Source organism: Podarcis pityusensis (genome assembly GCF_964106645.2).
Source record: "Podarcis pityusensis genome assembly, chromosome: 10".
NCBI lineage: Eukaryota > Metazoa > Chordata > Lepidosauria > Squamata > Lacertidae > Podarcis > Podarcis pityusensis.
In genome coordinates this window covers 18,086,338-18,110,644 of record NC_138035.1, presented here as the reverse complement: position 1 = coordinate 18,110,644, position 24,307 = coordinate 18,086,338, and the positions used below count along the sequence as shown (strand labels likewise).

General features: G+C 42.0%; 1 protein-coding gene and 1 long non-coding RNA gene across 15 annotated transcripts in view; one reads left to right on the top strand and one right to left on the bottom strand.

Moving 5' to 3' along the window:
• The window catches only part of MICAL3 (microtubule associated monooxygenase, calponin and LIM domain containing 3), a 194,652-nt gene that overhangs the window by 61,571 nt on the left and 108,774 nt on the right, over positions 1 to 24,307 (bottom strand). For 7 of the 14 annotated variants that reach the window (XM_081022591.1, XM_081022584.1, XM_081022593.1 and 4 more), the window contains 7 exons: positions 23,255 to 23,311; positions 21,360 to 21,473; positions 19,993 to 20,100; positions 14,237 to 14,344; positions 13,315 to 13,501; positions 12,081 to 12,169; positions 11,166 to 11,253 (listed from right to left, as the gene is read on the bottom strand). In XM_081022591.1, coding sequence (XP_080878717.1) covers positions 11,166 to 11,253; positions 12,081 to 12,169; positions 13,315 to 13,501; positions 14,237 to 14,344; positions 19,993 to 20,100; positions 21,360 to 21,473; positions 23,255 to 23,311 — 751 coding nt within the window. The remainder of the gene's footprint in view (positions 1 to 11,165; positions 11,254 to 12,080; positions 12,170 to 13,314; positions 13,502 to 14,236; positions 14,345 to 19,992; positions 20,101 to 21,359; positions 21,474 to 23,254; positions 23,312 to 24,307) is intronic. The other 7 variants (XM_081022594.1, XM_081022596.1, XM_081022595.1 and 4 more) reach the window with 1 other exon arrangement.
• LOC308486523 lies at positions 123 to 23,957 on the top strand. Its single transcript, XR_013991124.1, has 3 exons — positions 123 to 811; positions 3,555 to 3,642; positions 23,721 to 23,957. It is a non-coding gene; the product is annotated as an uncharacterized lncRNA (long non-coding RNA).

Here is a 24,307-nt window from a genome sequence, read left to right as displayed (position 1 = left end):
TTAGCACAAGGCCTGTTTACAAAGCATGGGAGAAGTACTAGAGAATGAATGTCACCAGTTGCCTAGCAACTACCCTATGCTGGTTCAGCTCTCTCCCTCTGGCCTAGTCCCAGGCTCGAGCCCTTTAGCCTCAGTAGACTATGAGAAGTGGAAGCCATCAGCACTGTTTTGCTGTTTATATGTTTGCATCCGTTTTTTATGATACTGCTTTATTGTTGCTCTGAGTTTTTTAAAATATTAAAAGAGTTTAAAGTAAATATCCTGCACCATAATACATGTCTATATCCTTGAGATTGTGTGTGTGTGTTACTTCATTAACTACAGTACTTATATGACTGTTCACACACATACTTGTGACAAACTAGAAACACGGGGGAGTTGCTATATTCTAGATAAACACAGCCTTTATCTATGGCTGTTTCTTCGTTGTTTTAATTCACTGTATTAATTCATTTTTCTGTATTAATTCACAGGATGTATTTTTTATACTGGTGCAGGTTATCAAAACAGCCTTGTCTATAGGAGGAATGTGGACTCCAAAACTAACTTAACTGGCTCCATAATTGCTTCTGGGCCCAATTCCAAGTGCTGATAAACCTTACATAAACCCAATTCCAAGTGCATTTGAAACCTTACATGACCTGGGGTGGAAGATACCTTAAGAACTGCCTTTGCACATATGAAACCTACTTTCTCACTTAGTCTTCAGCTGAGTCCCAAGCTCTGTCCTGCTGCCTTTTCAGAGAGGCCATAGGCTCAGCCATAGCTCTGGCATACAGAAGGTTACAGGTTCAATCCCTGGCATTTATATGTAAGACTGGGAAAGACCTCCATCTACAACCATACAGTAGCATTGCCAGAAAATTCTGAGCTAGATGGAGCTAAGAATGGTCTGACTCAGTATGAGGCAGCTTCATATATGTTCTTCTCAAGTTAGATGGGTGTGTATGTAGGGGAGTCAGGCTTTGGAATTCTCTTTCCCAGGATGTTCATTTGGCTCCCTGACTCTTGGTCTCTTGCTGTTCTGTAAAAACTTTTATTTCAGGGGGTTTGCAGATGAGGTAGAGGTTACTTGCGGCTGATACGTGTTTTGCTCATGCTGCTGATTTTATTTCTCTTCTTTTTGTATGTTTTATGGCGGGTTTTGGGTTGCATTTTTTTTTTTTTTTTTTAGGCGAAGCTGATATTTCTGGCGAGATGTTTTGAAATGTCGAAGCAGGAGAAGTATGTTATAAACATAAAACCATTGCCTCATGGTGGGGTGCATTTTGATTTGAATGTATAGAGCATGGGTAGGCAAACTAAGGCCCGGGGGCCGGATCTGGCCCAATCACCTTCTAAATCTGGCTGCAGACGGTCTGGGAATCAGCGTGTTTTTACATGAGTAGAATGTGTCCTTTTATTTAAAATGCATCTCTGGGTTATTTGTGGGGCATAGGAATTCGTTCATTTCCCCCCCCCAAAATATAGTCCGGCCTCCCACAAGGTCTGAGGGACAGTGGACTGGCCCCCTGCTGAAAAAGTGTGCTGACCCCTGGTATAGAGCTCCTTGCACACTTTACTGCAGAAGAGCACATTAAAGAGGTGAGAAAGTAGTGCTTGTATTTCAAATTTTATGGTGGCAGCAAGGGATGCAGCTGCAAGGAAAAGGATTATGTGCCACAGTGTGAAAGGCCTTCCCTATGGTTTGTGATGTATCTCTCTTAATACCTGCAGATCTTTCCCCTTTATATGTTATGTGTTTAGAAGGTTATCCCAGAGCTTCTGTTTGGATCACTAGGCTTTTTACGATAGAAAAGGGAGAGGAAGCAGGAGACAAGGAAGGATTGTAGCAAAAGTTAATTTTTATTCATAGAAGTTTGTGTGTTTCAAATCTTGCCTTAGGCACTCTCATGAACAAGCTGTAAAAGCTGACAATGCTAAATAAAAGGGGATTCCATATATTTCTAATAGCATTGATGGTTCATCATGCAAGTTTAATTTTTCAAATTAACAACTAAAGCAGGCCTAATGCAAACTTATTTCCATACTGGCTCAAGTTGAATTGGGAAGCACCATAGCTCAGTGGTAGAGAACATGATTTGCATGTAGAATTCCTGGCATCTCCACTTAAAAACATCAGATGGCAGGTGATGGGCAAGACCTCCCAGAGAGTCACTGCCAGCCACAGTATACAATACTGGGCTAGATGGACAAACAGTCTTGACCTGGTATAAGGCAGATTCCTCTGGTTTTGCAACTTGCCCACCCTCAGAATCAGAATCCATGGCTTGGGTTGGGTTTGCAAACTCTGTTTTGAGGTGGGCTTAGCAAACTGTGGTTTGGCATGTTGTCTGAATTCACTAACTATAGTTGTGGCTCTATCTTGCGAAGCCCCTGTTCCATGGAGGTGGCTGTAAGCTTATAAAGCTGAGAGGGAAAGAAATGAAAGCTAGCAAGCTGGACTACTTGCCTATGTTATATAGGGCATGCTGGTTGTTTCTGCCTAAGTGTAGAACCTTACATTGAAATTCATTTTGTTAGTTTTGGACCAATTCCCAAGTTTGTTGTACATGAAACAGACATAACAGGGATGGAGGAACCTGAGGCCCTCCATATGTTACTGGACTCCAGCTCCCATCATCCTTGACCACAGACCATGCTGAGTGGGGATCATGGAAGAGAGTCCAGCAACATTTGGAGGATCACATTTTCCCCATCTCTGGTATAGGCAATACTGAGCCAGATAATCTGGAAGAATATTCTGACAGTAAGAGCTGTTTGACAGTGTGGACTCCCCTTCCTTGGAGGTTTTTAAGCACAGGTTGGATGGCTTTCTGTCATGGATGCTTTAGTTGAGATCCCTGCATTGCAAGGGGTTGGACAAGATGACCCTTGGGATCACATCCAACTCTGCAATCAGTTCTATGATCTGATTTATCATAAGGATGCTGCTATGGTCTAGTTGTATACAGACAATTTTACGCAACGTGCTGAGGATCTTTAATATGATTGCGGATGCAAAGGAGATAACGCACCACATTCTACTCTGTGCACAACAGAGATACACACTGTCAATGTTTACCATGAAACTCAGCAAGTCAAGTGCTAAGTGTATAGTATTTAATCAACACCAATTGTTAGCTGAATATTCAGATGAAGTGAAGGAAGAAAGTATCTGGCTTTATTGCTGGCTTCTGTAGCACTTGGCAAAGCAATGCTATTTATTCAAGGTGCAAACTACTTTACCATCCAGGACCAGAGGTGTTTTAGGAGTTCAGTGTTCTCAAGGCCTCCCACGTGCCTTTTATTGCTATTACTTTCGGTGACAAGGAGTGCATGACAAAGAGAAAAGATTTTCAGTGTTCATTTAATTAGTTTGCAAATTTGCAAAGAAAAAGTAGAACTATGGAATTCTCCCACTGTCTCGAGAGTGAGCTGAACCAATAATATTTTAAAGAAACCCCTTCCAAAGCTGACCACTGCCAAAACGAGTTCATTCCTGAACTTTGGCAGCCTTGCCATGTTTGAGAAATAGAGTTGCCACCGTGATAAAATTATTATCTGTTTTGCAGAATAAAGGTGAGACAACAGATTCAGTACAGAAGCAACATTAGAAATATACCACAAACAAGAGAGCTACACATCATTCTCACTGATCAGGTATTAACAAAACACAGTGGATGCATATTTATTTCTGTGGGGTATTCTTAAAGTTGAAAATCAACCCCTGGAATTTTTTTTGATATGGATTTAACAGTTTGGGTTCTCTTCCACTTGTCTCCATGTTCCAGCGCTTTAGTAGTATGAAGGGAGGGCTTGTGCACTGGAAGGATTGTGTATTTGTGTACATGTGCATGCACAAACATTGCTGTGTACTTTGTGCACAAATCCACACTTGGCTTGCATGAAAAACCCCAGTTTTAGAGGAACAGCTCATTAGGTATCAATAGTGGAGGACAAGTTTGGCTCCCTTAGTGCAGTGCTTTACTTCTCTCAATAGAAGTGAATAGTTCTTACATACTTATTTAGAATTAAGGGGGTTCACTCAGGGAACACTGAGGAAGAGGTTAAATCTGCTCCACACCTTTGATGGAGTTCAGGGTTAGCCAACACAGTGTCTTCCTGATATTGTTAAGACTCCAACCCCCATTAGCCCCAGTCAGCATGGCCACTGGTCAAAAATACTGCGAGTCGTAGTGCAACAAAATCTGGATTGTACCACGTTTGCTATCATTGCTCCATTTATTTAGAATCAAGATTGTCCCTTTCTGTATAGTTACATACTAGGTTCTGTTTCTCAGTATGAGGGCTAGAGCATGAGCAGCTATCACTACCTTCTCCTGTAAGAAACTTGGTGAGCTTGTGAGGTAATAGGATGTTCATAAACATTCTAATTGTTTAGAAGAATGTTGTTAGCAACAATGAGAACATTAGCAGCAATGCACTTTAGCAGAAAAGAGAGAGATAGTTACCATAGGAAAAAAACCTATCAATCTTGGGCCTTGATGACAGGAAAATACATGTGTTGTTGGCAGCAGAAATGGACAGGCGAGGGACCTAAAGACATGATATTGGGAAGCAGGGTGCAAGAAGTCGAAGAGAACAGGGACAGAGGCTGAATTTTATATATTGACTTGAAATCACTGGACAAATTTTTGGCTGCTGGTCAAAGTTCTCATTTTTCCTCTAAGAAGAACCAATGTATTACTTTAAGGCATCTTATTGCCTCGGGACTCCATGCATACTATAGAACCATAAACTGGAAATGCAAGCTCTGAATTATGTTAAGCAAATCCTTGTCCTGCCAAATCTTACTCTAAAGTATATTTTTCTTAGCACTAGCCAACACTTAATTTCAATCTAATGGACCAACTGCAGAAACTCCATCTCCAGGAAGTCTTCATTTCCCACCTCTTTAGGCTTGAATCAAAGGAGATAAACAATGGAGTAGAAAAGAAAAACTCAGAAACTTTTGAAACCTCAGAAAGATTGTTTGGAATTTATTCCCTTTTTAACGTGAAGAGGTAACATTTGCACAAAAACGTATTGTTTTCACAGCAACAAGAGTTCCAAAGTTACAGAATTTGAACACAAATGCACACTCTGCACCACCACAGTAAGTGCAAGAAAACCAAAATGAAAAAAGGGTACAACATCTCAAGTTTGAGATGTGAGGCTTTTCAGAGCACATTTCCCATTCTTCCCTGAGCCACAGCTTAAATCTCAAGCAGGGGACTTTTTCCCCTCAGATTTTGCATTTCAAAATAGGGGGCATTTAAGCACACCCCAGTTTGGAGGGAAAAAACCAAAATCCGTTTCTTACGAGATTTAAGGTATTTTTCGCTGACACACAAGTAATATTGCATTCTGTTTAAGAAAATACTCAGAATAACTCACATCATCCCTCAAGAAATGCATATATATATATATACAAATAACAATACAAGTCACTATGATCTACAAGGTTTGAGAAGGGATGAAAGGACAAGAGAAAGGAATTTCATCTCTCCCAGGAAAAAAGTGTTCTCAACAGGATTTTATGGTGGATCCCCAACAATTGTATAAATTTTACATTTCATTTCTTCCCTGTAGCTATTCAAAAGTGAGGTTCACTTTGAAAGCACATAACACTGCATTTTCCTATGTGCATCATTTTCCCTTGATGCACCGTGTCCAGACTCCTCATTTTGCTGCCTACTCATGTGCCCTGTGGTTGGACACATTCTTCCCTCCACATCAATCCCACCATAAAAACCTAGTAAGAACACTGAAGGGGAATGCAACGGGGTCTAGGAACAGTCTCTCAAGAAAGCTTCCAAGCTAAGCTCTGGAAAGCTACTTTTCACAGGGTAGGGACACTATCTTCAGCCATTCAACATGCATGCTTAACAGTAAACTTCCAGCTACACAGGACCTTTGATTTCATACTAAAAGTGATTCCATACATTATGGTAGTTCAGTGCAGGCCACAAGAAATGCAACCATACACTGGTATTCTGTACAGGAGATGACTAAACCACTTCTGGCACAGTGGAACACTGTGTCGGAAGCCAGAGTGCACGGAAACACTGTTTACAGACTACACAATAGAGCCAATCTATTATTGTGCAATTAATGCTGATTAGGGCCTCTTGTGGAGCAGCCATCAAACTCCAGGTGGCTGCTTTAATATATAAAATAATCCTAACCTCTTTGAAGAGACAGACCTTGCTTGGGTCTCTCTGCACACAATGTGGCATAAATCCTGGAGTCCCAATTTTCCACCCAGCTTCAGGTCCACAGTAACATTTAGGAAAAGAACTGTAGCCTCATTTCTACTTGTTCAGAATCCACTGCACACAGTTTTGATTGGCACAGTTTTGAATGGTTGCTATCTTGTTGCAGTGGACACAGTAAAAACCAAGCAACATTTCAAAAAAGGATCAAACTTCTCAAATGCTGCCTTCATTGTGCAAGGTTACCAAGACCATCTCTAGACTTCCCAAAAAGTATTCTGTCACAGGTGGAAAACTGTATCACATCAGTCCAAATTGTTTGCTACCCTACGATTAATTCTGTAAAGAACATGTTCTGTTAAAACAGAAATTGGTACTGCTTTAGTACTGGCAGAGTTCATGCCAAATTTGGGGCAAGTGAATTTTACATTACCTATCAAGTGCATTTTAAACCAGGGTGACAGCTAATAATAATTTAAGGAACTATATTAACTGAGATCAAGTTTAGCACAATTTATAGTTTTAAAGCATATGCTGAATCAAAAAAAATCTATACGCTAGTTATCATGTCAAAAAACAAAGAATTATATTCATTCAGATCATGGTTTTTTGAGACTAAAGGTAGTATGCTAAGATTTTAAAATTTGTGTCCAGGAGACATTATATAATCTTATTAAATTACATATATATGGACATTCTTCACTGATTCTATACTGCAGGTATGTTGTTGTAACACTACCATTAGCACAATTTAACACAGAGCTTAACCATGCTTACCCCTTATACTGAATCATGGCCCATAGAAATAGGTCTTAACTTCTCTCTGTGCAATTCCATGGCAATTCCTGCTTCTCATTGGGATACATTGGATGAACCAATGCAGTTTCAGGATTCAACAATAAGTTTGTTACAACCAACAATATAACTTCTGTTGTTTTTTTAAACACAATTATTCAGTGCTCTGTAGCGAAAAGGGACAAATTTACTGATACACCTTTTTATGTAGGAAAGAAGAGTCTGCCAAAATGGCATCAAAGGGAATAGAAGATGCAGCTCCTCTAATCACTGATAAAAGAAGAGCATAGAGCTCCTCTAATCACTGATCAAAGATTACACTCTCTCTCCCTCTTCCCGTGTTTTAAAAACAAATACACAAGCAAATTCAGCTTGCATTCTGCAGATATGGGTGTATGCTACTAGAAACCCATCAAAAGCTCCTTCAAGTATATGAAAGAGCAACTGAAGTCCTACAACCCAACTTTCTGTCCATGTGAAACGCTGCAAATTCCATAGTGGAGTGCTGGCCTCCACTAAAAACAGCAACTATGTGTTCCAAGATTTGACTGTTAGTCTGAAAAAAGGTCATGTTTAAGTCCTAGTATTTCATGATTACTTGCCACCTCACTATAGTGCAATTAGCTTACTTCACTGGAATATACCGTTAAGGACAGATATACTCCACTGATAATACTATTTACTTCCTCTCTTTCAAAGGAGGAGATTAGTACAAATTCTCTCAATTTCCTATATTTCTTTTCTTTCTTTCTTTTTAATTAGAATGCTTTTGACTATGTGTGTAACATTCCAGTGACCTAGCTCATGGTGAATTACCTTAATTTCATTACCCCTAAAAGTTATTGAGTGAAAACCAACCGCCTTTATATAAAATTGTAAGGGCAAAATGCAAAGAGACTGTTCCAAGCCCACTGGACCCACAGGAGGATTAATACATTCAAAAGTATTTTACAGACATTTACAAGGAAGTGCAGAAAGAACAATACTTCCGTGTTAAAAAAAAAAAGACATGTATAAAAAATGACACTCACTGTAAAACATTCCAAAATACAAGAGACATACAACTATTACAGAATACAACCATTGAAAAGCAAGGGATTTTCCCACCCCCACTCCTTTTATTGGCACCAGCAGCAATTGTGTCACAAAGGCAAATGCAGAGAGTGCTTGACACAAAATCCCAGGAAGACAGTACAAGAAAAAGGCGTAATACAGAGTTTGCCAGAAGCATGCCAGAGTTCAGCACAAGAAAGCGCCTGCCACAGCTTTCACCACCCCTGCACCAGCAGAAAGGGTTGCACGCTTGGGAGACAGTGTGCAAGAAGTGTAACCGGATAGCAGCAAACATCAAAAGCTAACTCACTTGAAGCACTCACATGTGCCACACACACTCCTGGGCAGACCAGGAGGTGGACATCAAGAGAAGATTTGGCCTATCCTAATGGCTAAATACTGAGCTTTGAGATCAGTTAATTTCCCCCTTTGTAACAGAATAGGGGAAGTCACAAAACACCTATAATGCAAGAGCCACACATGCCAGAGAGCGAAATTATCTCACAATAAAAAGTGCTTATTGTTTCCTGACCATTATTCTAATGCCTCAGTACAGAAGAGCTCTCTTCTCTACTATTCAAGTTCGCCAACAAGTAGGGAAGGGAGGCGACATAAAATTTCATAGTAACCAAGCAAATACTGATTGCAGATTTGTTTGAAACATGCAAATAGAGTAAGCACGGCTCCACTAGCATGCATTTACCTATTCCACGGGAACCAAGGGTCAGCTTAGAATGGGCAGCTGACCATGAACACAGGCCAATGGGAGGTGCAGATTTCTATTCATTCCAAGACTGCACTTCTCCGCTTCCCCCACTACCATCCAATTACATTCTATTAAAATCACATTTTTTCCCCTTTTCAAATCACCATCATTTTCCACATTATGAAATGCCAATCTCTGCATGAATTCCAGTGTCCGAAAATTGCAGTTAATAGAATTATATCTCTACCTCAATGGCAATTCAGAGTTTGCATGAGGACAGACCAGCCTCGCAGAGGACTGCCAAAGTCTGAAACTTCTCTGATTAGGATACTTCAGCTGGAATCTAGGGACTGAAACGTTTTTATCAGCTCTGAACACATAAAATGCTGGCTTCTGATTATCTGAAATATTTCCCCCCAGCACTGTCTTTAACTATTATAATAGTTCATGGTGCTTATATAACACAAAGGCCAGAATTAATTATTCAATTCATTATTGCTGGATTCTACTTTGTAGAGATTACAATATCTATAGACACATAAATAGGTATATGTAAACAAAGACACATGAAAGAGTCCTGATCTTAAACTTTAAACATATAGAGATTCCTCTAGCAGCCTCCTATGAAAATACACATTAATTTCCCATACTCTTTGAGTGATTAGCAAACTTATACATTCAAGTTAATTTTGAACTCAGCAGAGAGCCAAAAATTGTCTGCTTTTTGCCCTGACCAGCAGGGAACTAGAACTAAAAGTTAGATGGCTTACAGGGAATGTAGGACAGGTTTCACTACAGGTTTCACTACATTAGGCCAAGAATAATTATTGCTAAACTGAAATTAACAAGGTAAAGAGCTGGTGAAATATGCCAGACCAAGTTGGCAACTCCAACTGCAATCAACTTCTGCAAGATTGTCAGTCTCATGACAACAGAGGCAGAAGCTCAGCACAAGCAGTATTCAGAGTCTGAACTCTTAAAAGTTATCTGAACAACCACATCCAATCTCTGATCAAGCAATTTAATCAGTGCAAAATTCCAGAACTCTGTTTCCACAGCCAAATGACTCCTATCCAATAGTTACAAGAAGCTGTGTTTTCACATTTGAAAGACTTGCTTAATACAAAATGTTTTTCAGAGCTTACTTAAATATTAAATCTCTTTCATTTTGCTTCTGGGTGGGAAATGCCACACAAATACAGAAACTGTACAATGCTATTGAGTGCACACAACTAAAAATAAACAAATGAAAAAACATATCTTGAATGATCCTTCAATTGGATTTTTTTATACTATTTAGAAACGTTTAGCCAATGGAAGGGCAACGGTTTAGTTCCTACGCACAACTACGGCTATATAATTTAATTCTACATAAAAAAATAAAATCTAAACCTATTTGGCTTGGAAGATTCCACAACTAGAATCCAGTCTGGCCTCTTATCAAGTGCGATTCAAATTTAATCACCCAAAGGTCAAAGTAAAAAGTCCGTCCAAACTAGAGTTTGTGGCACAAATTGAGTCTATCGCTCTCTCTCACACAGAGACAGGAACCAAGTTTAAGATTAACCAGAATGCCCTTAACACCATACAGCTTGGTCTGTCAGCCCCAGTCCAGAACAGCAAAGCATATATTTTGGGAGAAATTTCCACAACCTGCCAACACCAAGATCACCCAGAGTTAAAGGCTGTGAAAGACAACAAGGAATGTATAGCAGGCATGGTTCAAAACGTATCAACAAGGTTTTGATGTTTTGCTATTCAGACACCATGTCGGTGAGAACTAGAAGATAGTTTTGCAGGTGAACACAGAAATCCAGTCAATGGACTTCTTCATACCATGCTAATGCTATATTTAATTCACTCAGCAATGTAGATTTTGCAGACTAAGGGTTGCATCCAGCCACGTTCTACTCAGAGTAGACCTGATGAAATTAATTAAGCTAAGTTAGTCGTGTCCATTAATTTCAATTGGTCTGTTCTGAGTATGACTAGCAATTTTTAATTTATTTGAACCTACCCAAGAAATCTTGAACTGGGTGTCTGTGTTTACCTGGACAGCATTCAGAACAGCAGCTTTGTCTTACAAACCATAATGTAACCCCACCACCACATAACCCCTAATTTCCTCCTGCACACATGTTACACAGTGTTACAAAAGTTGTTATTACTGTATTAATATCCTAGTGCTGATAAAAACTCCCCCATTATCTGCACAAGAACCTCCGACTGGACATAGATAAAGGGGACTCCAAAAGCCATCAGCTGGCACATGAAAAAGGAGTCCAAAGGATTTTGGGCTACGTGGTGCCCAACTGAGGAAACTGTGTTTTGCAGGAGCTGGCTTGCCACCCTAACTCTGTCAAAGAGGTGGAGCGAGTACTGCATCACCCTGCCAAACAAGGAAGCAGAGCTACCTGGAGTCCTCTCTGACGAAGTTGAGATGGAGTTTGCACGTCCTGCACCGTCAGCCGCCATGTTGTCCTGCTGGGTCCCTTTGCTGTCCTGGGGGGGAAACAGGCAAGGGAGGATGCAGTTATTAAATTTATGTAATTTAAAAGTGAGCAAATGCAAACAGACAAAAGGTGGTTTTATGGTTTTAGATCCAGGAGAAACAATAATCCTAGTTTATTCAGGCATATTCCAGATCTGGACACACATTCTCAGTATATCTTTGTTATTTATCTAACTGCTTCTTCAAGTAAAGCCATATGGAGGGCATGCCTGGGGTTAGCTGATTTTAACAAAAAATAATAGTATCACATATATCATTTTTCCATAGTATTGCCTTGAAAAACTACTTGCCATAAAACCAACTGCCAAAAAATTAACTGCATAAGTAAAATTAATTCATGTTACTTTGTAAATGTAATCGTTATCCAGTCGATCAGCTATTACATATATTCTCAAGGCAGAATTTACTTTAATGCATATCGATGTTTTAATTATTAAATTCCCACTCTTTGGGTATGAGTACTTTTCAATGGTCCCCTGATAAAAAGAACTTATTTTTATTATCCAACACCATAAATTGGATTTTGGATAGACAGAAGTAAATATGAATGGCGACGTGCCTATTTGCACACCACTGACACAGCTTTTCATCTTCTCTCTCCAGACACACTGCTGTCCTTGGTTTTGGTAAGCCAACAAATTTATAAAAACAACAACTGATAAAAAGTTTACAGCTAATAAAGGCAGGCAAGATCAATGCACATAGGATTCAGAAAGATTCTGCAACACTGCTCTCCCCCTTCCAAACAACCCAAAGCCACTTCCCAACATAAAATGGCAAAGCAGTCTCATCTGGGAAATGCAAGGAAACAGCCTACCTTTCCTGACAGAGGGCCCACTGCCGGTCTCTTCCTCTGTGCATAACCTGAAAGTCTGTAACAGTAGTGAGGCTTGCAGTAGAATTTTCCTGCAAATAGAGCAAGGGGGAAATGGTAATGAGAAAGACAAAAGCTACAGTTTGGCAATGCTGTGCAATGCCACAGTTCCTCTGTATCTCCTCTGCCCTGTCACATACAAAATACATGGAGACAATTATGCCTCAAAGATTTAATTCACGTTAATTTCCTCCTTTCCTGAAAACAAATGGATTTTCCATAGGGTGCCTGATAGCCATTTACCCAGCACCCAACCAATAGCCAGAACATCCCAGGGGAACTTGCGTGGTATCGCACACAAAGCAGCACTGTGTGAGGAACAAAGGCTGCATCACATGGAAATCTGGCAGAAGTGCTGTGGAAAAGGCAAGAATGAATGCAAAGAGGAAAGGGCTGGGCATTAACTCCAAACAGACCACTGCTTACCAAGAATTGACCAATCCAAACAGAAATCTATGTACCATGGTCACCCAGGTGATTTCTAACTACAAATATTCAAAAGTTATCATTTCACAGATGCAAACAGCCTGTGGTATGGTGTTGCAGGAACTTCCAATGTGTTGCTGAACCTTCAAAACAGTATTCAAGGAGAGCCCTGTTTACATGATGCTGCAGTTGTCTAGCCATGATTGCAAATACAAGAGTAATGGCTTCCCACTCTGAGTTTTCCATAATCTCTGGCAGCACACAAAATCCTGAGCATGGAGAGGAGTTCAACTCCTAGTTCAACCAGCTTCAGACTGCAGTATTTACAATGTGCATTTAAGTTTCTACAAATACCTCTTGCACAATAATAATTTTGGATGGTGTATCTGAAGTGGGCCAAACAGTGATGTAATAATTTCCTGAGCATACTAAAGATATATGGAATCCTGAAGGTTATATCTAAGTCAAAGGGCTGAATCCAATAAAAGTCATGTTGTGATCTCAATGACTTCTGCTTGCACAATGGAACTCCCTCTCCTTCTTCTACTCCCTGAGTTCCCGCCCAGAAGCCTGTGGGAACCCCCAGAGAAGATTTGGGTATGGGGACCCAAGTGGGAGGAGGGAGGAGGAGGAGGAAGGGAAGTTATGTTATGCAAGTAGAAGTCACCTGCACAACAATTTTGCTGAATGCAACCCATCAGTTGAAGCTCTTGCCCATCCCCTCCTAAGGCAAAAGGTAAACTTCACTTACCATCCACCAGGTCGTAGGCATAAGAGGACAAGCGCAGGGTTGTAGCACAGTATTCGCATTTGAAGCAGCTGCGGTGGAAGAATTTGCCTTCAGCACTCAGTCTTTCCATCACGTAGACACGCTTGTGGCAGAAGTAGCAGACATCACTGCCTCCCACATTTGGAGGGAATTCTTTTTTCAAGGAACCCTAAAGCAGCAAGAACAAGGAAAGGTCTAGACTGAGTCACAAGCTTACTTTTACTTCCACTGTCGTGCCATATGTATTCATTAGATTGTTTTGGAATCCTTCAATGGGAAATGGAGGACGTTTCAGCAAAAACACTAAGCAGGCACCTATGGATAATTCCAAGGCCCCAACATGAGGAAGAAAAGGTCAGCCAAGGAACTCACTCCGTAAGGTGTAGCATCCAACCACCTGAAAATAAAGAGTCTGGGGGAATATGGGAGAACTGGAGGATCTAAAAATTCTTTAATTGTCTCAGCTTTAGCTTTCCCACACATCCTGCCTCTAAAATGGGTATAATGATGACATACCTCACAAAGTTGATTAGAGACACCAAGTGTACACAACTAACGAATTGTGGAAATGGTCACACAATTATGATAGTAATAATCCTCCTCCCACATTACCACTGAAGTTAAGCTCCAAACAACCACTGTCAAATGATATCTCCACACATTTACTCCAAAGACACCAAAGCTTTCAGCAACAGATCTTTTGTGTACTATCCATTTTCTTTATAGCAAGAATTCAAGAACCCACAAAGGGAAGTGGAGGAACAGGCAAGGAAGTGCTTACATCAGCTACCTTTAACTAAACACTGAGGGAAAACTAAAGGCTCCATATTACTGAGGATCTAAGGAAGAGCTGTCTAACTTCTAATCACAAATACTCATCACCTTCTGAACATCATTCTCTTACCAGTTCCTTCTTGTCTAGAAGGGTTTTGGGTTGGTCTTTCCTTTGAAGCTGATTGGCTATTTGCTCAGCCAATGAGCTCACGCCACCTGTATACATCTTTATATACTTCTACCAGATGAAGGTAATGAGGGTGGGGGGAGGTAAGATGGATGGGGAAAATGAGGGAAAAGAGAAACAGTATAAATTCAGGATGAAAACTACGAAAGAAAAAAATGGCAAAAAAGGTGCAGAAAGGGGTGAAACCATGCCAAGACAGTGGACAACACAAGCGTGTGTGGCACCAGCAAAACAAGTGATCTCAGAAACCACTGGTGTGGGCAGCACTAAATAAAATTATTAGCAGTTTGTAATCAGCCACTCTAAGACCCTGGTCAGAGACTTTCTTTTGCCAGATAGTCGTTGGAGATGAAAGGTGTTTCTAACCCCATCTCCCACAAAGGTTTCCCATAACAGCTGCCATGTTCTTTCCAAACACCATGCTTATCTCTAGATTGGCAGCTGAACATAGTCCTGCCATAGGGTCAGATCTAGTCCATGAGCTGCTGGTTGTTGACCCCCCTCCCCCAAACAGAAACCCCAGGGGACTAAGAGTGCTATGGGTTCAGGGATGAGGTAGCATGGATTACCGTATTTTTCGTTCTATAGGACGCACCGGCCCATAGGACGCACCTCGTTTTTTGGGGGGGGAAATGAATAAAAAAAATTATTCCCCCCCCCGCGGCTGCCGCCCCAAGCCTCGCGTGCTTCGGGCTGCAGGCTACCGCCCCAAGCCTCGCGCGCTCGGCGGGACCTCCCACCGGGAGCGCGAGGCTTGCAGACACTCGCCCGAAGCACGGGGAGCCCTCCGGAGGGCTCCCCGTGCTTCGGGCGACAAGCTGCAGCCCCAAGCCTCGCGCGCTCGGCGGGACCTCCTGCCGGGCGCGCAAGGCTTGCAGACACTCGCCCGAAGCACGGGGAGCCCTCCGGAGGGCTCCCCGTGCTTCGGGCGACAGGCTGCCGCCCCAAGCCTTGCGCGCTCAGCGGGACCTCCTGCCGGGCACGCAAGGCTTGCAGACACTCGCCCGAAGCACGGGGAGCCCTCCGGAGGGCTCCCCGTGCTTCGGGCGACAAGCTGCCGCCCGAAGCCTCCCACGCTCGGCGGGACCTCCTGCCGGGCGCGCAAGGCTTGCAGACACTCGCCCGAAGCACGGGGAGCCCTCCGGAGGGCTCCCCGTGCTTCGGGCGACAGGCTGCCGCCCCAAGCCTTGCGCGCTCAGCGGGACCTCCTGCCGGGCGCGCAAGGCTTGCAGACACTCGCCCGAAGCACGGGGAGCCCTCCGGAGGGCTCCCCATGCTTCGGGCGACAGGCTGCTGCCCCAAGCCTTGCGCGCTTGGCGGGACCTCCTGCCGGGCGCGCAAGGCTTGCGGACACTCGCCGGGGTTGCAGGCTGCTGCCTGCAAGCCTTGTGAGCCCGCGGGAACTCCCAGCTTCGTGAAGCCTGGAGAGCGAGAGGGGTCGGTGTGCACTGATGCCTCTCGCTCTCCAGGCTTCAGCGAAAGCCTGCATTCGCTCCATAGGACGCACACACATTTCCCCTTCATTTTTGGAGGGGAAAAAGTGCGTCCTATGGAGCGAAAAATACGGTACCCATATTGGGATATCATGGCTATTTATGATATCCCAAATCAGACTGGGGAATTACATAGTCTGGGGAAAGGATATCTGGAGGAGAAGTTAAAAGGGAAAGAGGGGTGTAATAAATTTGCATGCTCAGATATATGTTCTTTCTTGCAGGGCTGCAAAAATACTAGTGTTTTTAGCCACTGTGTGTTTCTTCATCCCCGTCTCCCCAGTTGGATATGAAGCCCACTATCTCTTTTCATACCCCATCTCAGGTCGGAGGCCAATGTGCAGACACTGTAGTTTCAGCACCAAGCAAGCCTTTTTCTCGCCCACATCCAGCTTATGAAGAATGCTGGAGAACCCAAAAGCTTGCCCATTATTTTGTTACATTTTGGTTGGTCTTAAAAAGGTATTTCTTTACTATGGAAGTTGCGAGGGGAGTGTCTTATGGACCAACATGGCTGCCTTTGCTTATTTTTATTTAAACAACATGATTGGTTTCAACTGTTATTTAAGCAGCAAACCATATAACACAAAAAGATAACTAGATAGGATTGTGTTTCAGAAATATATTTGGGGGGGGGGGAGCACAAGCCATTAAGTTTACAGAACCTTAGGTACTGAGATTCTTCACACACAGTCCCACCTAGCAAGTCATATAACTGCATCCTGCCAATTCTCCCTTAGGTTTATGGGGAGAGGAAGATGGATGAGGGTTGCCTGGCCTCTCAAGCAAGGAAGCAGAATATCAAATTCAGCTCAAGAACCTTTGACAGTTTGCCCTTTTCAAAAACAACAGATATTCCACTTATTATAAGCCAGTGTACTTTGTACTGAAGAACAGAGAGTAAAATCAGCAAGTCCTTCTATTTACCTAAGTAGATACATTATTAACAACTAATGGGCCTTTCTGTTGGAAGAATAGACCTGAGGGATCAGAAGACTGGTCAGGCGGAGGGCCTGAAGTCAACAGGACTCTCAACTGATATGGTATTTCAAACTGCAGCTAATTGCCGATCTACACATTTTGAAAGATCCATAACCCCCATGAATCTGTGTAAATTCTCATGACTGTGTTTAAAGGTAAAGGGACCCCTGACCATTAGGTCCAGTCGTGGCCGACTCTGGGGTTGCGGTGCTCATCTCGCTTTATTGGCTGAGGGAGCCGACGTACGGTTTCCAGGTCATGTGGCAAGCATGACTATGTCACTTCAGCGCACGGAAACGCCGTTTACCTTCCCGCCGGAGCAGTACCTATTTATCTCCTTGCACTCTGACGTGCTTTCGAACTGCTAGGTGGGCAGGAGCAGGGACCGAGCAATGGGAGCTCACCCCGTCGCAGGGATTCGAACCGCCGACCTTCTGATCGGCAAGTCCTAGGCTCTGTGGTTTAACCCACAGCACCACCCGCGTCCATGACTGCTTTTAGACCTAGGCAAAAACATTTCTCTTCAACCAGGCCTTCTGTTAAACAACCTATGGCCTTTTAAAGGTGGTGTGTGTGTGTGTTGTTTTTATTATGATTGTGTTATGCATTTTGTGTTTTTATGTTGTAAACTGTCCTGTGATCTTCGTATGATGTGTGATATATAAATTTAATTAAAAAATGAACAAGTCACTAAAAAAACCAATCTGAGCCATTGACTACCACATCTTATGACACCAGTGAATTCCATAAGTTTATTACATATTGTGTGAAAAAAATGCTTTATTTCATCTGTTACTGACAATTTCATTAAGTGAGTTCTAGTTTTGTGAGAGGGAAAAACATTCCCTCATTTCCCCCGCATCATGTATTATTGATGGCACAGGTGTTGGGGTAGTGCATTCCACATCTGTATTGGTATTCTACCAGCTTCTGAAGGCACGCCTGTTTATACAGGCATTCCTTTCATCTCTTGACCCAAGTCTCCTGTTTTAATTGCTGGGGGATTTTAATGCGATAGTTTTATTCCATATTTTAATCACATGTTTCTATTTTAACATTTTAATGGGATGGATTTATTGTGTATTTCAATTATGGTACGTTCTTCATTATTCTGTATTTCAACAAGGTTGTGCAACTGGTTTTAATGTTTCATAAACCACTTCGATGCCATGTAAACATTGAAAAGTATATAATCATCTTATAACCCTATATTGTGTCTCCTTTAGTATTTCTTTTCTAAATTAAAAGGCCCCAAACATACAAGCCTTGCCAGGAATGCCCTCCCAACTTCTTGACTGGTATTTTGGTGCCTCATCTGCACCACTTATCCACCTCTGCAATATTGGAATTTGTCTTTCCACAGCTGCTGCACCAAGTTTTGACTGAGCTCTCCACCGCAGCTCCAAGTTGTCATTCTTGGACAGTCTCAGCCAGTTTAGACTCAATCAGCATTGGAATGTTTTGTTCCAATATATATCACTTTACACTTATTAGCACATTTTTTGCCCCTTCACCTCATTTGGAGATGTTCTTTTGGAACTCTTCACAGTCTGCTCAGGTTTTCATCATGCTCTATAAATTGGTGCCATCTGCAAAGTTGGCTTTCACTGATCACTTCCAGATCATTTGTGGGCAAGTTACACAGTCTTATTGTCTCTAAGACAGCCTCTTCTATTTTTTCTTTTGTGTGTGGACTGTGTGCAAAACAAATCTCTTCAGCTACGGACTTCCTCATAGACTGTCCCAATACAGATCTTTGGGGGATTCCCTGACCTATTTCCAACAATTGTGAGAATTTTGTCAGAAACAGGTCTATTGTCATCCACAAGTTTTCTTTTGAAGGGAAGGCCTTGGTTGGTGAGTCCTTCTCTTCCCCACTCTACAAGCAGACAGAGGGGACTATGTGCTCTAAAGGATGGTGCTTCTTGCCCATGCTAAAGATTATTACATTTCCCTAATATCAATTTGAATCTAATCCACCTCTCCCATAAAAACTCTACAGAATTCTCAGAGCAAGACTACATTGTTTAAAAGCAAATATTAGTTCTACAACAGACAGGTGTCCACATTCTCCATGCCCATCTTGAAGAATTAGACAACATTCAGTGACACAATGACCAATACAGTATAGCTCTTCCTATAGAACAATCAGAAATCCCTTAAACCTTAATCTAGATGAGACAAGCAGCAAGCATTTCAGTATTCACTATGCTGTTCAAAAATCAAACCACAACTAATCTGTTATATTATAAGACACACAAAGCAATATAGTGGTTTGAATCACATCCTCAAAGTGAAGCAGCAAACAAGCAGTTATTCATCATGTAGATGTTCAATGGTCACAGAAAATCCAGTGCTAGAAACAGCTGTTAAGAGACAGACAACACAGTGAATCCCACTCTTGGCAACAATGAAGCCTTATTGGGGGATCCTTAGTAGTCAGAAATGGCCGTTTACACAATGGTCCAGTTCCAACATCACCATGGTTTGGTGGTCAGTAGCAGTCTGCATTATTCCACTTCCCTTCCCCGCATAGCAAAAGATATACTGGGAAGCCGTGGTTAAACTAGCAGGTCATAATTACTGCTAGCCTAATTTTGTTTTCATTTGAGTGACTCAAACCACAATTTGAACTTGGCTTTAATTGCCAACTTGAGAATGAATTATAGTGAGAAGTGATTATGGCAGCACCTGTTCAAAACATTATAATAAAACCAAGATATAGCTACGGAGGAAATGAAAGTGAAGTGAAGAAGCCCAAGGAAGATGCAGGAGAAAGCAGAGGAAGAAGCATTTCAGCCCACAAAGGACTTCTGATGATCAAACTATGGCTTGGTGATTCGGACCCAACACATCTCCCAACTGGGTGAGTGCATTCCAGGGTATGCCTTTACTTATCTGGAGGCAGAACAAGCCAGTTCTGGATGAGACATACAATATTCTTTGTGAAACATTTGCTAGCCATTGCTCTCTCTCCTACCAGACAATCAGTAACTCCGAGGTGTAAAGGATATGGAGCATTTCCAAATTCACAAGCCTTGGAATAACCAGGGTACAGAGGAATCCCAAGCCTTTCTGCAGGCACACAGGCTAAGCTCAGCCACACCCAAGGCAAAGAGAACTTATTAGCCTAGCTTTATCCAGTGCGGCATTCTCAAGTGGCAGGAGATGGAATAGGCCAAAGATGTGCAACCGGGTGCAGCCTCAAGCCCCACACCATGCTACCTGTCTGAGGGAGTCAGAGGAGGGAGAAGAAGGGCGACTGGAAGAGCGGAGGTTGCGGGAGAGCTCCCACTGCTCAACAACAGATCGACGAGATCGCTCAATCTCTGGCTACAAAATAAAGATGAGAAAGTCAGAAGACGGCATTTCAAAATAGGAGCTTTTGGGAAGGGGCGGGTGAGACAGGCAGCAGAGATCTTGTAGCTTGCAAGTGACGTAGGAAAACTGTGGGCATGCCCTACTACTTTTAAACTCCCCAGCCAAAGTTCAGAACATTGATATTTGGGGGGGAGGGAATGGTGGAACACCAAATCCATGTACTAATTTCAGCTGTGAATGACCTTCCTGATGCTTGTCTTTCAAGTTTTAGAAATGAGTGGATTTATAAAGAACTGTGGGCTAGATGTATCCTGAATAAAATACGAGGAATTCTATTCCAATCATGAAGCAATACCAAAAATTCCTAGTAAGAAGGTTGAAAAGAAACAACTTTCTAAAATTTCTGCATGGTAAGAGAGACTGCAAGACTGTTAAGCAAGACACATGTCAAAATGCATGTGCTTGCATTCAATAGCCTCTTTTACCCCATCAGTATTTTGTTTGGCAAAATGACTAAAAGCAATTGATATTAGACCTTCCAGAGTTTAACGAGATGAAATACATTATAACAGCCCACTCAGGGTCAGAAAATAAATTCTGATCAGCAACTGATGATATATGATTGAATATTGGCACTGACATACATGTTTAAAAATTAGAGCACATATAGCAAGAATGTGTATATTGCTTAAAGAAATAAACAAGTTTTCAAAGCCCATTTGGTTTATATATAAAGGCTGTTCTGGGGTTAGTTAACTTCCTGGTTTCATTTGTTTTGGGTTACTCTTTAGCAAGCTAATTTTATAGAACCTTGCTTCCAAAACCTAGTTACATACCGCAGACCCTCTTCCTCTCCAGACTGGCTAAGCAATGCTCCACCAACACTTCTTGAATCTAGCTGAGTCTTTCAATACACATTCTACCCTACTCTTATGGAAGTGCAAACTCTAAAAAGCCCCTTTAAGTTAGGAGCTTCTTCCCCACATATGCCACACAACTTTTTATTAGTGCTAGACGCATCTATGCAAGATTAAGTGTTGATTCAGCAAGCAGGAACAGTAAGTTAACAGGAAAGACGGAATAATGAGTTTGGATATTGTTGTTTACCCAGAGTGCTTGAAAATGTTCTGCTACAATGTGATAATGTACTCATCAGCCATTAAAACAGGACATCTGATGCCAGCCATGTTACAGCCCAAGCAACCTTTCATTTCCCATTCTACGGAACGGCAAGCAGACACAAAGCGCCAGACAGACAGGAAGGCAGTCACCTGATGCCTGGTTGCTGGCCTTTGCTCCAGGAGGGCAGCCAGCTGGCTTGCCCTCTGCTCAATGGTAAGCGTGCGCTCTGGCACACGGTCATCTGAAAAGAACTGGTGAGGTCTCTGCAGAATAATGAGTGAGGGAAAATGAACAAGAGAGCACAGGGGAAAAAATATTCATGGAAAAAGCATGGCAGTAGGAAAAGAAACAAAGCTGAAAATAAGGTCAGAGGCAGTTAATTAAATGCTTGTGCATAAAAAAAAAAGTGGGACACGGGCAAGGAGGGGAACAAGAGCTCAAAATCCTCTGGATGAAGGTTGCACACACACACCCTGCAGATGTGACATACATATAACACAAACCATTTACAGTAGCCAAATCCAAATTAGGTCTACTCTGGAAGTCACTGATTTAAATAAGTTTACTGCTCAGGAAGCATGCAGAGGGCTGTGACCTTTGGAAGCTGTGGTTTATGAATCCTACAGCAGCAGGAAAAGGAGCCAAGATTGTGCCGCCAAAGCAGCATCATAGGTTAGCTGCTGTGAAATACAGGTGTGTCACAGGGATCTGGAGAAGGGCACTTGCTGTCTGTAGTGACGAAAACTACTGAGAGGTAGGGAGTGAATAGAGGCAGGGAAGCCAGGCAGATGCAATATCGACACAGGGACAAAACCTCTGGGGTTTTCTTCCTCACTTCCCTCGCTCCAACTTTTTAACCTGGTTGTTTTGGAGACTGGATGCAATACCAAGCTAGTGGTGAAGAGAAGGGTCATGGAAGGGAAACAATGGCAAAGGCATAGTTCTCTGTGAGGGGCTAGTGATGTTTAACACAAAATCCTCAGTATCCTCAAAACTGTATCGTGTAGGGTTCCTTTTCAAAATTATTTACTGTGATGAGCAGCTTTTAGAAATATATTGAGCAGGCAGACTGCAGCATCGATCCATGCCTTTATTAAGTCAATTCATTCTCTTTCCTTGTATATTCTACTTTGGTCCAAGCTTATTCCAGTTAATTTAGTTTTCTATGCTTTTGTGGGGGGATGCTTAAAAATGTCCCTTTTTCCCTACTGTCATGAAGATTTATTCCATCAGGCTACGTGAACTGTTTCTATCCCAGCTATTTATTTATTTATTTATTTATTTATTTATTTATTTCAATACTCTACCCATCGGGCTGGGTTTCCCCTGCCACTCTGGGCAGTTTCCAGCCCACAGAAAACCACGATAAAACGCCAAACAACAACTTCCCAATACAGGGCTGCCTTCAGATGTCTTCTAAAAGTTGTATAGTTCTTTATCTCCTTGACATCAGACGGGAGGGTGTTCCACAGGGAGTAACAATAGTTTTATTATTTACAAAAAGAACTAACAAAGAACTGGTTCCTGCATTGTCTTGTTTTCCTCTTTCTGCCCCATCCCTTTTTCATTTTGTGTCATTCCTTTTAAAGTGTGAGCCTGAGGGCTAGGCTTGTCTAGCTTTTTATTGATCTGTAAGCTGCTCTGGGAGCTTTTTTGGCTGAAGAACGAGGTAATAATGATTCAGAGAGATGGATAGATATTTTCCGACACATCAGCAGGCCCTTTCTACTCCACTATAGTATCTCCTATTATAGAGAAAAATGGGGAATGCCAAATTCAAAGTGCTAATATGTGCCCGACGGAAAAAAAACATACTGCATGATGCTCAAAGTGATCAAAAGTCTGTCAAGCAAGTAATTCTGCAAAGGCCATACAGACACAAAACCACTATTTTTACGAAGCATTTTCAGTAGAGCTTGGCTATTAGTATTATGCTGGCATATGAATAGCTCTCCAGCCTTCTCTTACCCACCCCCAGCTTGCACAACATTCTCCCAAGAGTGCACACACCCTCTTCATGCTGCTTTTGCTCATGCTATTTTACCCGCTGCTGTCTGGGACTCTGCTCTCCAGCTGGTTCTCCATGAGGTTCCCTGTTTGCCTGCAGGCAAAATAATGACCTTGACAAATCCCACATACACACTCACAGAAAGATAGCATCGTTCAGTTAGGAGTCACCCTACAAGAGAAACATTAAAACCACAGTCCTGGAAAAGCCATAGGAGGTTTGCAAAGATCATGTGGCTGCTGTGAAGAAAGAGGTTTTGTGCAGAGCATTTAAAAAGGATACTTTATACAAACTGTGTTAGTAAATGGTGACAACAGCAATAAATATCCACACAGTGATACACGTGGTGGTGGCGGCAGAAGGAGGAACTGCTCCCAAGAAACCGTAAATTGTTCCTTGGAAAATCCTAGTTTTAAAAGTAATATGAGGAATAAACTTTAGAGGCAAAGTGAGATATGTCCACTGAGCTTAAGTGATCACCAAGTCTGTTTTTAATTCAAAGGTTATTTTGAAGAGCCTGGGGTCCCCTCAACGTGAACAAGAAACAAGGCTCCCTGGCCTGGGAAATCCACAGTGGTATCCTACGATAAGACAGACCGTAATCTTCCCTGCCCCAAGAATGCAGGCACCTGGAGGCAGCTTTGATTATCCTCTATACACACAGGTATAGTTTTATAAAAATGTAGCTCCCAGAAACTCACAAACCTGGTCATACTTCATAAGACAAAATGTGTGTGTGTGTGTGTGTGCGCGCACGCGCGCGCACACCCCCCCCCTTCCAAATGGATCTTTATAATTTTACGTGCTGTTTAAATAGTACTGTTTCCTTCAACTTTCCAGTTTTGTGAGTCAATGCAACTATATATGAAATATAAAACACCTTAAAAACAAATAGTTTACAAGACTGAGTGGTAAGTTTCCCATTTAGAAGCTAACTCTTCTTGCAGATCAAGCAAGAGAAGCTGACCCAGTTTTTCCAACTGTAAGTAAACCATATTCTACGTTGCAGACATCAGAATAAGTGTGCATTTATCAATAATTCTATTTTGGCCCTGACATTATGGATTTGGATTTGAGATCCCACCTTTC